This window comes from Trachymyrmex septentrionalis, unplaced genomic scaffold, assembly GCF_001594115.1.
Source record: "Trachymyrmex septentrionalis isolate Tsep2-gDNA-1 unplaced genomic scaffold, Tsep1.0 scaffold197, whole genome shotgun sequence".
Taxonomy (NCBI): Eukaryota; Metazoa; Arthropoda; class Insecta; order Hymenoptera; family Formicidae; genus Trachymyrmex; species Trachymyrmex septentrionalis.
The window spans coordinates 98460-111707 of NW_017305146.1; the positions used below are offsets into that span (position 1 = coordinate 98460).

Below are 13248 nucleotides of genomic sequence, written 5' to 3' on the forward strand. Positions count from 1 at the left end.
ATAAATTATATATGTATAATAAAACTAATTTTAATTTTTTTTTACATATTTACCCGCGTTGTGTGTTTGCTGGATGATGGCGTCTTCTCGCTTAAACTTTCCTCGAACTGTCGCAAACTAGGTTCTCGTTCTTCTCCCTCGCTAAGAGGACGACGTCGAACTCCCCAATTAAAGTTGTCGGTACTCTCGCCCTGTAAAGTTTAACGGAAAAAATTGAAATCAATATTCTCCATTCAAAAGTAATAAAGCGTGAGCGTAATGAATTATAAGGTTTACCTCAACGCTTTCACTTTCATATTCGAGGAAATCGAAGTCCTTAAATACACCAAACTGTTCGTCATCCCGTCTGGATCCTCCACTCAAATCATTATTCGCACCAGAAACCTCTTCTGTTGAAGAAGCCATGGATGATTGCCTTTCCATTAAGTCCGAACTTTGACTGAATATGACCTGAATTTAAAAAAGTGATTGATAGTATATTAAAAAAGGTAAATAAATTGGCGAGATTAGAAGCAAATACATAAGTGACAATTTCATGATTATGAAATCAATAGCTACAATATATTTCGTATTTTGTGAATAAAGAGAAAAGATTACTATGACATTGAATATTATTCAACGTTTTTAAATCCACTTATTTTACTGCTTCTCAATTAAATCTCTCAATTTATAATTGCCTTCAAATATCTCAATTCCGACTGATTACGTGAATTTGCTTAAAATATTCTGCAATTGTGCATACACACACACACACACACACACACGCGCGCGCGCGCGCGCGTGTGTGTGTGCGCGCGCGTGTCGTGTGTGTGTGTGTGTTATATAATAACTAGTCATATATACAGAGTGCTCTGAAGCTATCGCAATTTCTCCTTCAAATTCTAATAAATAATTATAGTTATATTAATATCAAAGAATAAATTTTAATTGTAAAGAAAACAATAATGCCAAATTAGAATGTAATGCTGAAAGATAAAAAATAGCCACATAATACTAAGTTTTTCAAAAGCTAATGCGATAGCGTAAGGGAGTCATCTGCATATATGTACATAATAGCGAACAATCAATACATTGTTTTATACCAAAACAACTGATAACACATAATACATCAGATTATAGAATTTATGTATCCAGCAATCATTAAAAGTATGCAAAAACATTTCTATTATATACTTATACAGATAATTTCTCATATGATCACACATACAATAGACGACAAAGCATGAAAAGATAATATATAGATCCCAGATGACTGTGCAAAATTATACTCTACTACCACTTCATAATATCTTACACAAATGTTTTATTATTCCTGTAACAATGTGCGAGTGAAAGCACGTTATAAAGCTAACTTGAAGCGTGAAAAAAAGACTCAAAGAACATTGCACTTCATTATAAGTACTTATAATATTGCGAATTACAGTGGGTGTGCAGATGGCATTTATAAGTAACCCTTTACCTTGCTATACAATGTCATTGAACTAATGTGCTCATCCTAAAAAGGGGTAATGAGAGTCAGTTGTTTTTTGTAAGATGTACAGAGTGATTCTTAATTATATATTAATACTTCAGGCGGTGACTCCAGAGCTCCAAAAATGTCAGATGAATATAAGTCGATTAGACTTCATTTTCTAAAGTTATAATAAATTAAAAATGCTCGAAAAACATACCCGCCTTCCGCTATAAAGCATGCTATGGCATGTTCTGATGTGATCACATGTTTATTAATTATATATACACATATACATATGTATATATATTATACAATTACATTTATTTATTTTAAAATACCTATATTTATATAAATTTATTTCTTAAGAAAGAAATTTACAAAATATAAGTGTTTTAAGATAATTCAGAATAAATACATGTAAATAATTACATGTAAATGTACATATACATACGTATTATATTAGGATAGATTATAGGATAGGACACACTACTCGAATTAATAATTGAAACGTCTGCAAATAAAAACGTACCGATGGACTCTTTGGTAAACCAACTCTTTGTCCACATGTCGTCAACAAATTTACCAAGCACTCTCTGACACGGCCCTATTGAAAAAAAAAAATCAATTATATATTTTGAATGCATAATTTATGCATATTATATTAAATTTTCTGCCTATAAATATTATCAATTTCTAATCAAATCTTTATTGTAATTATAATAGATTCTTGTTTAATATTTTTAATAATTATACCTGTGACATCCATGGTCTCTTCCAACCGGCAATGGCACTATTTTCAGCCGGCGATAGAGATAACGAACAACGTGGAGAACTGATTAATTTTTCTTCAGTACCTTGACGTATCAGCCAACGTCGACCGATTACTGGTGTTTGAGACAGATCGAACGTGAAGTCCATTGTTCTTCCTAATAAAAAAATAAAACAGATAAAATATTACAAATATTAAAAAAGATGATTAATAAAAATAATATCTATATTTCTATATATATGATAATAATAGAACACATTTTTTACTACATTTTGTAAAATATTTTAATTAAAAAGATTTTAGATACACAAAAATCCAAATAGTCGTAGAAACATAAGTAATACATATACTTAAGAAAGTATAATATAATTCAAAGCATGTTCGGTTTAAAAAAAAAATTATTTTATTTTAAGAAAAGATTATCTATGATTATTGTTGTTCTTATCGTAATCTGGGTGTCGTGCAAGAAATCATCCGTGCCATGCATGCATGCAGCAAAAGGAAAAAAAAAAACAAAATTGATAATGTACATTCAGGGAAAATAAAAATAATTAATTTAAACGAAAATGTTGATTTACCCGGTAGCTCTTTTTTAGTAAATATCTCTGTATCGGTGAAGCTAGGATGTGGTGATGATAGCGAAGAATCCCAAGATGAACCGTGCATCGAAGTCGGTGGCGCTACGAGTGTTGATGATCTTGTCACGACTAGCTTCAAGATTTTTAACGCTTCTTTCCATTGAGTGCCCTGAAACGTTAATTAATTTATTTGATAATTTGATGATTATGAAGCTATTTAAATATTTAAATCTTTACCTCGACGTATTTAGAAATCACTCTCAATAGTTCGGTATTGATCGGTTGCGCGGCTGGAGACGCCAAATCCACGTAATGCAACATGCAATGTATAATACTGAGTACTGGCAATGCCACACTGCTTGGACCTTTCTCCAGTACTTCCACAAGGAAAGCAAGCATGTTGAAACTAAGATGAGCGTAAGAATCGTAAAGATATTTCACTACACATTTAGTCCACTGGAAACTTTCCTTACTGAAAGTACGCCGGCTGTACAACGTCATTACAGTACCAAGATTCTCTAATTTCTTTCCCTTTTCCGCGCTTACCTAGCAAGAAAAAAGAAGTTAATAAATAAGTATATTTCAGTAAATAAATTGATAATTGCATACTTTTCATGCATTAATGTGATAGAAAGTCAAGAAAAAGAAAAGACTTACTTGCGCAATATTTTCGGCGCTTCTGATGCAAAGTTCGTTAGCATCTTCATAATTTAATAACATGTATGGCAACAATGATACAACATTCATCGGGAATGCAAGGCTCTGCGTTGGATCGACGACTGGCAGATCTAATAGAGGCGTGAATTGAGAGAGCAATGTAACGACTGGTTCGTATGTATTTGGACTGGTGCATCCTTTTAATAACAGTGCGTGTACGCCGGGAAACGAAGTCCATCGCAGTTGCTGTTGCAGTTTCTCAACCTTGTCCCGGGCATCTGGTCGATCGAGTGGTAGCCTGTGCAGCACACGACTGAGTAGCCGCAATGCCAAGAGGAACTCGTGTTCATAATCTGATTCAAGCAAGGATACTGACAGCCAGAATAGTTGCGCTAGTATTGTCATTTTGTCATCCTGCGTGGCGGAATCACCTAATAATTTCAAGGACTGTGCTGACCTTGATCTCGACAAATTCGAATTAGGATACTTGTTGCCGCCAGTTCTGTTCTCTAGTTCTACACAGACAAAAGTTTTCGTTCAAAATCAATGAATTAAAATTAAAATTTATACTTGAACATCTTGTAACAAGTATTGTAAATACAATACAAGAAGTATCAAATAGTAACCTTTCATATCGCTGGTCGCGGAATTTCCACCGCTGGACCTCTTCATGCAATAGCTAACCGAGTAGCTAGTGCTCCTAGTATGTCCGCCTTGATTTAAGTGAGAAAACATATGCGGTCCAGCTGGATATCCATTTCCACCTGGACTACGCTTCCCTCCTATTACATTTCCCGATACAGGATCTTTGTTATTCAAATTAGGCGTCGATTTGAAGATTTCCTTCATGAAATCAAGAGGCCTAAAGTCTGACTCAAGCGAATCAACAGCTGCTTCCAATGTTAGCAACAACTCTGTTACATATCCCTAATGCACATGAAAATTATAATATTATAATCATAAAATATTCAAGATACCAATCAACTTAAAATTCTTTTTAAAATCATTCTCAATTATATTTTTTAAAATAAAAGTAATTATATCAACAAGAAAACTATTGATACCTGCATGTCTTCGCCTTGCTCAGCAACTGTTTCTACCAATCTAGATAAGATATCAGACAGCATTCTAGACGTTATGGGAACACGCAATGCTCGAAAAACTTGCAAAGATCTTCCTGCATAGTGTCTGGATGAGCAAGAGAGTCCTAATTGTAGTGCCGTTTGCGCCCATCTCTGGCTAACTAACGCGTGAGGCAAGGAGTCTCTGAAGACACGTAACACGTGCCGCAATAATATCGTTAGTTGCTCGGCGCTACGCACCCACCATACTTTGGCAGTCATATCCTCATAATTCCAGAGCGGTTGATTTGTCCTACCACAAAAATTATGATATAAGAAACTAATAATTATATTTTTTATTTTATTTCCTCGAATATGTAATTAACGTGCATACCTAGACGCTAAGAAATTGATTAAGGACTTAATGACGTCTTGTATTGGCATATTGGGGCCCGGGTGAGGACCGGTCCAATTATGTGTGTCCTCTGGTGTTACAATAACAGGCGGCACTGCATTTGGTGCCGTTCCGCTCGCGGTCGGCCAGCTATTGCATACCGCTGGTTCTGTAAAATCGTTTCTTTTATATTTCTGTAAATTTTTTTTGTAAATATAAAGTAAAAATAAATTTATGTAGCACATCTGGGTATCTTACCGTAGTGAGAATTCCCATAATCTTTACTGTCATCCGTTATCGATTGATTCGAGTGATTCATCAACATCGGTGGAGTTGATGTCGAATTCGACAAAGACGAATGAGTAGGTGTACCATCTGTAATCGAGGAAGATGGCAACGGTGGAGGAGGAGGCGGTGGCGGAGGTGGCGGAGGTGCTGGCGGAGATGCTGAAGAATCGGGAGGCATGGGTGGTGGCGGAGGTGGTGGTGGAGGAGGTGGAGGAGGCGGTGGCGAAGAGGGTGGAGGTGGTGAAGACGATGGTGGTGGTGTCGTGGGGGGTGGAACTGCGGGAGGACCGTACAGATAACTATCAAACTCTGGATCCATCTCCGTAAAATTGTGTTCTAGTACTGGTAGAGTCGGAGTGGACAATCCCAATCCCAATTGCTCCGTCTTCGAGGCGAGCAACACGCGCGCCACGCCGAGATGATCACGATGGTCGCCAAGTACGACCAGCAAGTTCAGCAGCAAACAACGACAGTGATCCCGCACCAACGGTCTGGAATGGTCCAGACCAAGAAAAACTATGTGCAACATCAAAGGAACATGTATGGCCCAATCGAGTTGGATTCCGTCGATGACCACGTCGGTGAGCAACATCACAGCGATGTTACACCTGGAAGGGTTGTATAACAAAATCAGATTATTAATGCACATCATATCTAGCGAAATGAACGAAATACCGTAGGTTGCACCCACCTGTGAAATCCGCTTATCGGCTGAGAGCTGTCGGGCAAGTATTCAGTTAGAGGAGCGAAATATCCGCCGTATTCTGGCATTGGTAAGGGATGCGGTTGAGGAATATCGAATTTCTCGTCGACGCATGGCATTTTTCCATTCACCCCGACTGATCCATTACGAGCGGCGTAACAAGATTCGTCGGTAGTTAACTAAAAACAATATTAATGTTCAAATTGGACTGTCCTGTTAAAATGCATTAGGTGCTTTCTCAAGCTTTTACATATTTTTACTCGTCATCTTGTCATCGAAAGAAGCAAAACTTTTTAACTATATAATTTTAAGACTTAACTTTTTATAATCGATAAATCAAGTTTTAATAGATAATGTACCTCGGCTTCCGTCGTCGGAGTTGATAGATCATCTGGAAGAACTGGTGGACCGCTCGCAGTCCTTGTCTTTTCTGCCCTTGGAGTTTGAAATCCCGCAAGTGCTCTAAGCGCGGTATCAGATTTTGAGCTGCGGCAGAAAATTTCAAATATCTTGAAATAAATTAGAATTCTTGCATATCGTAGAATGATTATATTCACAAAATTAATTGTCCTCAGACATTTTTTTCTACTTTCGTAAAAAATAAACTTAAGAGATACAATTATGGAACCTTTAAATTTTTTAATTAAATAATATATTTCAACAAGTATTACAATACTTACCCGGTTTTGACGGGATCTTCTCCGGAGTGCCTTTTCGTATGGATGGTACCCTTTTCGACGCCGAGATCACGGGGAGGATTGGCAGGATCGGCAGCGGGCGCGTCGCTGTGTGATGAGGCTTTTCTCATGCTAGTAAGCCGGTAAAAGGGCGGCGTTTCAGTCCGCTCGATCAAGCAATTCAGAGTTTCGACTGTTTCCAACTCTGTCATCATTTCGTCGACAAGACGATCCGGACGGGCTCGTGCCAAATACAATACCACACGCTTTGCCTAACGATTCAATTTTTTATTCAACAAAAAATAAAAGTAATGACAGTCAAAGTTAGATTTTTAATGCTTAAATAATTCAATCTAAATTAATAAATACTATATATGCACATGTATATATATCATATGTTATTCGAATTGCGCGTCAAATTGGTTTTTCGGATTTATAAACGCAATTAAACTACTGTAGTAATATCACGAATTAAATTGACAAACAGTTTTAATAATTTGATGCACAATCAGATATCCTATTAGAAAGATGCTGAAAAACTATAAATAAATTTATTTGCAAAAAATATTACTTCGACTGGGAATCAAACCTAGATCTCTTGTATTCCGTACGAAGGTCCTAAGCCTTTAGACTACCGAGGCCTTAGTAATATTCTTCGCAATAATTAATATATATACGGAAATGTTTTTCTTTCTCTCCTTCTCTCAATTTTTATTATTACTGCCTTGTCGCCGCAAATAAAGCTATCCTAAAAGTTTCACTCACGTATGGTAGCAACTCCTGAGGTGCCATCCCCGAGACGATAATTAAATAGCGGATTATGACTTTAAGATTGTTTGGCCAACAACTACACAAAGTCACCCAAAGCTCTTCTGTCTCTTTAGGATGTTCGTCCGAGAACTTCGCTGTGATATAGAAGAGATTGTTGAGTACCATCTCCGTCGCTTCTGCGCTGCCCCAGCCTTCTCTGCGCGTTCCTCCACGTGTTACATCGCTCGTGTAATACTGTAAAAAATTAATTAAGGAATATTGCAGAAATATGAGTATTTCTGAGGAAATACTTAAAAAATGAGAAAAGTCATAATTAGCCATAAAATTCTATAATTATTATTAAATTTATTATTATTAAAATTATATAAATATTATCTTTTTTTTTTATAATAGAAAATACAATATTTTAAAACAATTAATATTTTAAAAAAGAGAACATACATTTAAATTAAAAATTTTTTAATCGGGAAATGTTTTTATCAAAGAGCTTTCCATAAAAGATAAAAAATAGCTGCGTTGTAAAATATAGTTCGTTAGCTTTGATATCCTCCCGCTTGATATCCTCACGCTTGATTAAAAAACAGGAGAATTGTTTACAAAATAACAAAATAACGATCATTTATTACATATCACGATATTGTTACTACTGCTAACAATTGTAAAGGTATTAAAAGAAAAGTGAGAATATCGGAAATCGATTATGGTATTGTTTGCGTGTCAAGCACAAGAGCTCTCGATATAATCACCTGAATTACAATTCTATCGTCTCGTCCATCTACCCATCGAGGTGATCAAGGTTATTATCATCAACAATAATTGAATAACATCGTTCGAAGAAAGACAAATGTAATGATCGTTCTTTATGTTTTTTTTTCCTTTAAGTGAATTTCTTCTCAACGATCTCGACATATCACTCTAACTGATCGTTCAATTACGATGCTCGCAATAGAATTGATCAAGAGAACTCTTATGATTACAATAAGCAAAATTATCAAAAGAAGATATCTTGCAGACACTAGATATTGATCCAGGTATTGATCCTTCTCACACGTAAACCGAAGTTCTACTGTGCTATTCTATTATCCACATAATTCTCTTTATTATTCTATAATCAAGAGAATCACGTGGATAATAGAATTGCACAGTAGAACTTCGATTTACGTGTTAAGATTATTCTATAATCAAGAGAGAGAGAGAGAATCACGATTGTTGATAACCATTGGATAATCGCGTGATACGATGAGAGGTCTTGAGTATAAACTTACGATTTCTACAATTTCTCCATATTGTTTGTTATTAATTAAGAAAATATTACGATATATATATTTGATATACAATATTTGAATATAATATGCCATATCGTACCCAATCTTAGAAATTGGCATCGATCTTTCTACTTGCACCCAAACTTCATCATATATTTTTGTCAAAATTGTTTGCATATGTTTTTGGTGATATCTTGTGTGTCCCGAGAATTCTTCATCTCTATGGGAACTTATTATATCATTCGATCATATATCGATTTTTTATCTATATAGTATTATTTTATATTTTACGTATTAATATTCACATTTTTATCGAAACCAGATTATATATTCTGTACATTAATATCCTTATCAAAATTCTACAGCGTCTATTTCTTGCAAAGGAATTAACTATTCTTACTGTATTTTATCATTGAGTTTTCATGTTGCACGTGCAAACGCGATTGCTATATTGATGCATTTGCAAGTCCGTCGAAATCAGTACACAGCTCAGGTATTGAGTTCTCTGCGAGCTCTTCATATTCAACGTTCAGATTCTATCCACAATGTTCTATTTTCCCAAATAACAAAGAGATACCAGCGCAATACCAAACTTGTGAAATTATCTCGTCGAAAATTAGTACATAATAATTAATCTAGTAATAAACTTAATAGCTGTGGGAATTAGCGCTATAGAAAGTGCGCGATAAATATCAATGTAACAAGCACGAACGATTATTAAAATTTTGTAACTATTTGTTTTAATTAAAAGTCAGATACTCGACTAAATGTTACATTGATTTATCGTGCACTTTCTACAGCACTAATTCCCATAACCATTAAGTTTATTACTAGATTAATTTATTCATTTCGGGAATTAATATTACTTTTAGTACTGTATATAATAATCGGGTAAAATTATCGGCCATGTCTAGGATAATGGAACATTATTTTTATACAAAATCTGAAAATATGAAAATGACCCCAAAAGTGTGAAACAAGTTTATCTTGCGTGTACAAAATACTAAAATTTTTAAAGACAAAATTTAAAGCTTCTATTCAAAGGTAGATTATTTACAATTTTCAAGATTGATCATGAAAATTACATATATCACAGAAATATAACTCGTTTTTATTGCACAAATGATAACTATGAATTCTGAAATTATGCTGAAAATTATAGATGTAACTGTCTCCTAAAATTAGATCACAACCATTCTTTAAAATGATTCTGCAAGCGATCCGGATCAAAAGGGGGCGTAGCTCAGATGGTAGAGCGCTCGCTTAGCATGCGAGAGGTACCGGGATCGATACCCGGCGCCTCCAAGATCACTTTTTGCTTCCTTTTACCAAAAGTGGATCACATTTGTAATATAAAACAATCCTGACAGCGATCCAGATCATACGGGGGCGTAGCTCAGATGGTAGAGCGCTCGCTTAGCATGCGAGAGGTACCGGGATCGATACCCGGCGCCTCCAATATCACTTTATTTTTTGGCTCCTTTCACTGAAAGTAGATCACTTTTCATTTATTCAAGCTTGATTGCTCTTTCTGCAGAACTATATTATAAGGGGGCGTAGCTCAGATGGTAGAGCGCTCGCTTAGCATGCGAGAGGTACCGGGATCGATACCCGGCGCCTCCAAGTTCTCTTTTTGTCCTTTTGTCAACAATAAATCATTTATTATGTCCAACAACATACTGAAAATATAACATAGATTATAAATCAAGTGAAAAGTCCATTTAGCATGTGAGAATATCAAAAGCAATATTCGGCATATTTATAGCGCGCATACATTTTCTCTTCTAACAATAAACAATTGTATTGTTGTTTATTGACAAATATACAATAAGCTCGTTATTTATCAAAAATACGTTAAATAAAAGTTTAATTAAAAGTTGCAAAGCTCAATTATCTCATCAACTTCCACAAACCAAAATAGACAAACAAATGAAACAATACTGTTAATTCCCGAAATAAAATAAAATAAATATAATATTAATAAAATAGCTCTTGGGAATTACCGCTGTAGCAGATCCGCAGTAAATATACATTTTATTAAAAATTAATTATTTGGCTAATATTTCAAAATAGACAAATAAAAATAGACAAACAAAAATAGGCAAACGTAATATAAATTATTAATATGAATTTGCTACATTATCAACTTTTGAATAGTAACGTAATATCGCAATATACAAATATCTCTTTCGATAAGTGTTTTTGTCAATTATATTATTATCTTAAGCTTTTCTTATATTATTTCTATTGTCTCTATTAACTACGTCCACAAAGCAAAAGCACAAAGTTCCAGAATTTCGAAATAAAGTGCAATTTTCTGTAGCGCTGCTATTCCAAAGCTGATCACGATAATGAGTTTCATTCACCTGATAATAACTCAACGGATTAGATGGCGGCGGTACGTTAGGATCAACAAGTTCCATATTATGCAACCAGGGCAACAAATATTGCAGTAACAATTGCCGGACTTCTCTTCGAGCTGTTTGAAACCGATGTGTAATTTCTGAAACATATACGTATTCTTGAGCATAAATTTCCGAGGATAATCACATTAAATGATATTAATAACGTCCTTTATTAATGTTATGTTTAAACAATATAATAGAGTATTAAAGGAAAGCTACATAGGTATCACTTTTTCTTTATTACTATAGTATGGTAGCATGTAAACTATTTTTATGTTAATAATAAAAATGAAAATCAATATTAAACTATCACCGTTCCTACAATTTTTATAAATGAATTAATGGATTGTCACGTTGTCAGATTATTTTTTTCGTTTCCTTTATTAACATAATTTTTCCGAGATAATATATACGAGCACATTTCTTTCCTTGCCAAGTTCACCTCAATTCTTCTCAAATATGCACTGTATTGAATTTCATCCATAATACATTTTATACGTGCATAATGCATACAACGAATATCTCATCATCTGTCTCATCTCTTAATTTAGGAATGTTTAAACGTTAGTTATTTTGCAACTTGTACGAATTTAATACGCATTGCATTATCAATTCCTTTCCCTTCTTTCGTCTACTGCATTCCCATATTGCATTTAATCCATTTAATTAATATCGATGACGATCTCCAATATTGCTGAGTAATGTTAATGTAACGTGCTGGTTTAAATTAGCAAGATAGAAGGGGCATTCGAAATGTTCATTGGCATTCGCACATAACATTATAAATGATTTTAAATCAGCCGATTGTGTATATGCACGTTCAAAATTACAGGGTATTATTTTCATCTGCAATTATCTGCATTTGTTTCGGCTATGCGTCGCATTTCCATCTGAATTTTAAAAATATTAACGCATCGACAATTACCACAAAATACGTTATTCTCCTTTGCGTATAATATGACTCTCGATATGTAAAATGCAAAATTGTTCGATCATTTAATGTTATTTCTAAGTTCTTTCATATTTATAAATATATATATATTTGACTAAATCAAGAAATTTGCCGTAATCTAATAAATCCATCCGGGGAACTTATATAGGTATTTCTAGAAGTTTTAATCAGCTCTAAGCAAATTAATTTATAATTAATATTAAATCTTATAAGACTGTATATGTGAGAAACATAATCTATAAAACTGGATACCTTATAGTCTAGCTGGATCTTAGGTGCTTGTATAATTCTGTGTGAATTTATATACTACGTATATAGTCCTTTAAAATGCACGTCGAAATGAGTTTTCGGTCTTGAAATGCAAACTATCGCAGTAATATTACGAGAATTGACGAGTCAAATTAACTGTTAAATTAATTGACGAGTTAAATTAATTATTAAATTGCTAATCAATTTAACTCGTAATATTACTGCGATAGTTTAGTAGTTTGCGTTTCAAGAGCGAAAAATCATTTCGATGTGCATTTTAAAAGACTGCATACGTAGTATATAAATTCAGACAGAATTATACAAGCGCCTGAGATCCGATTGAATTATTTAAGGCATTCAATTCTATAGGTTTAATTTATAATAAAAATTGATTTATAATCTATATTTATTAATATAGATTTTTATTCACATTTTGAATAAGAATGTTCTGTGTACCTTGGTATACCTATATTAATTATTATATGCAACATTTTATGTTTGATCTTAATAAAGTTTAAAATATTTTATTCTATATATTAATATACGTATATAACAATTAAATAAACTGAGAAATTACAAATGAACTATTTATTTTCTTGAAGTGATATATAATCTCTTTTCATTTTCTTTATAAAAACTGATAATAATTTCTAATATAATTGCTGAAAAACATATCTATAAACTTTAGACAAATTAATTACAATAAAAATATATTAGACAAACCGCTCCTATAAATTTCAAACAATAATAAGAGGCTTCTACCAGGTCATTATAATAAACGAGTTTTACAAGATGTAAACATTAATTCTTTATTATATTAGGTGTAGTAAAAAGAAATCTATTATTTTTCCAATAAATGGCTTTAGTAATCTGTATCTCGCGTTGTATAAGTGCGATCGGGTTACGCCAAATGGCGTTAGAAAGATAAGATTTCGTACTAAAAAAACTTCTCAGACAGTTTTGTGATTGCTTGAGTCAGTATTGTTTGAGCGCGTGTCAAAGATGGACACCAACAAAGAGAAAATA

General features: G+C 33.7%; 1 protein-coding gene and 3 non-coding genes across 9 annotated transcripts in view; 3 read left to right on the plus strand and 1 right to left on the minus strand.

Moving 5' to 3' along the window:
- LOC108747285 (protein furry) overlaps positions 1-13248 on the minus strand; it is a 34113-nt gene that overhangs the window by 1957 nt on the left and 18908 nt on the right. For 5 of the 6 annotated variants that reach the window (XM_018484670.1, XM_018484674.1, XM_018484673.1 and 2 more), the window contains 16 exons: positions 10983-11119; positions 7346-7585; positions 6584-6852; positions 6263-6389; positions 5892-6082; positions 5171-5808; positions 4913-5081; positions 4522-4831; positions 4084-4384; positions 3458-3972; positions 3038-3346; positions 2801-2969; positions 2207-2379; positions 1983-2057; positions 277-450; positions 54-191 (listed from right to left, as the gene is read on the minus strand). In XM_018484670.1, coding sequence (XP_018340172.1) covers positions 54-191; positions 277-450; positions 1983-2057; positions 2207-2379; positions 2801-2969; positions 3038-3346; positions 3458-3972; positions 4084-4384; positions 4522-4831; positions 4913-5081; positions 5171-5808; positions 5892-6082; positions 6263-6389; positions 6584-6852; positions 7346-7585; positions 10983-11119 — 3935 coding nt within the window. Of the gene's footprint in view, positions 1-53; positions 192-276; positions 451-1982; positions 2058-2206; positions 2380-2601; positions 2674-2800; positions 2970-3037; positions 3347-3457; positions 3973-4083; positions 4385-4521; positions 4832-4912; positions 5082-5170; positions 5809-5891; positions 6083-6262; positions 6390-6583; positions 6853-7345; positions 7586-10982; positions 11120-13248 lie in introns of those variants that run through there. The other variant, XM_018484675.1, reaches the window with a different exon arrangement.
- On the plus strand, positions 9849-9921 carry Trnaa-agc. Its single transcript has one exon. It is a non-coding gene; the product is annotated as a tRNA-Ala (tRNA).
- Trnaa-agc lies at positions 10002-10074 on the plus strand. The gene has a single exon. It is a non-coding gene; the product is annotated as a tRNA-Ala (tRNA).
- Trnaa-agc lies at positions 10167-10239 on the plus strand. The gene has a single exon. It is a non-coding gene; the product is annotated as a tRNA-Ala (tRNA).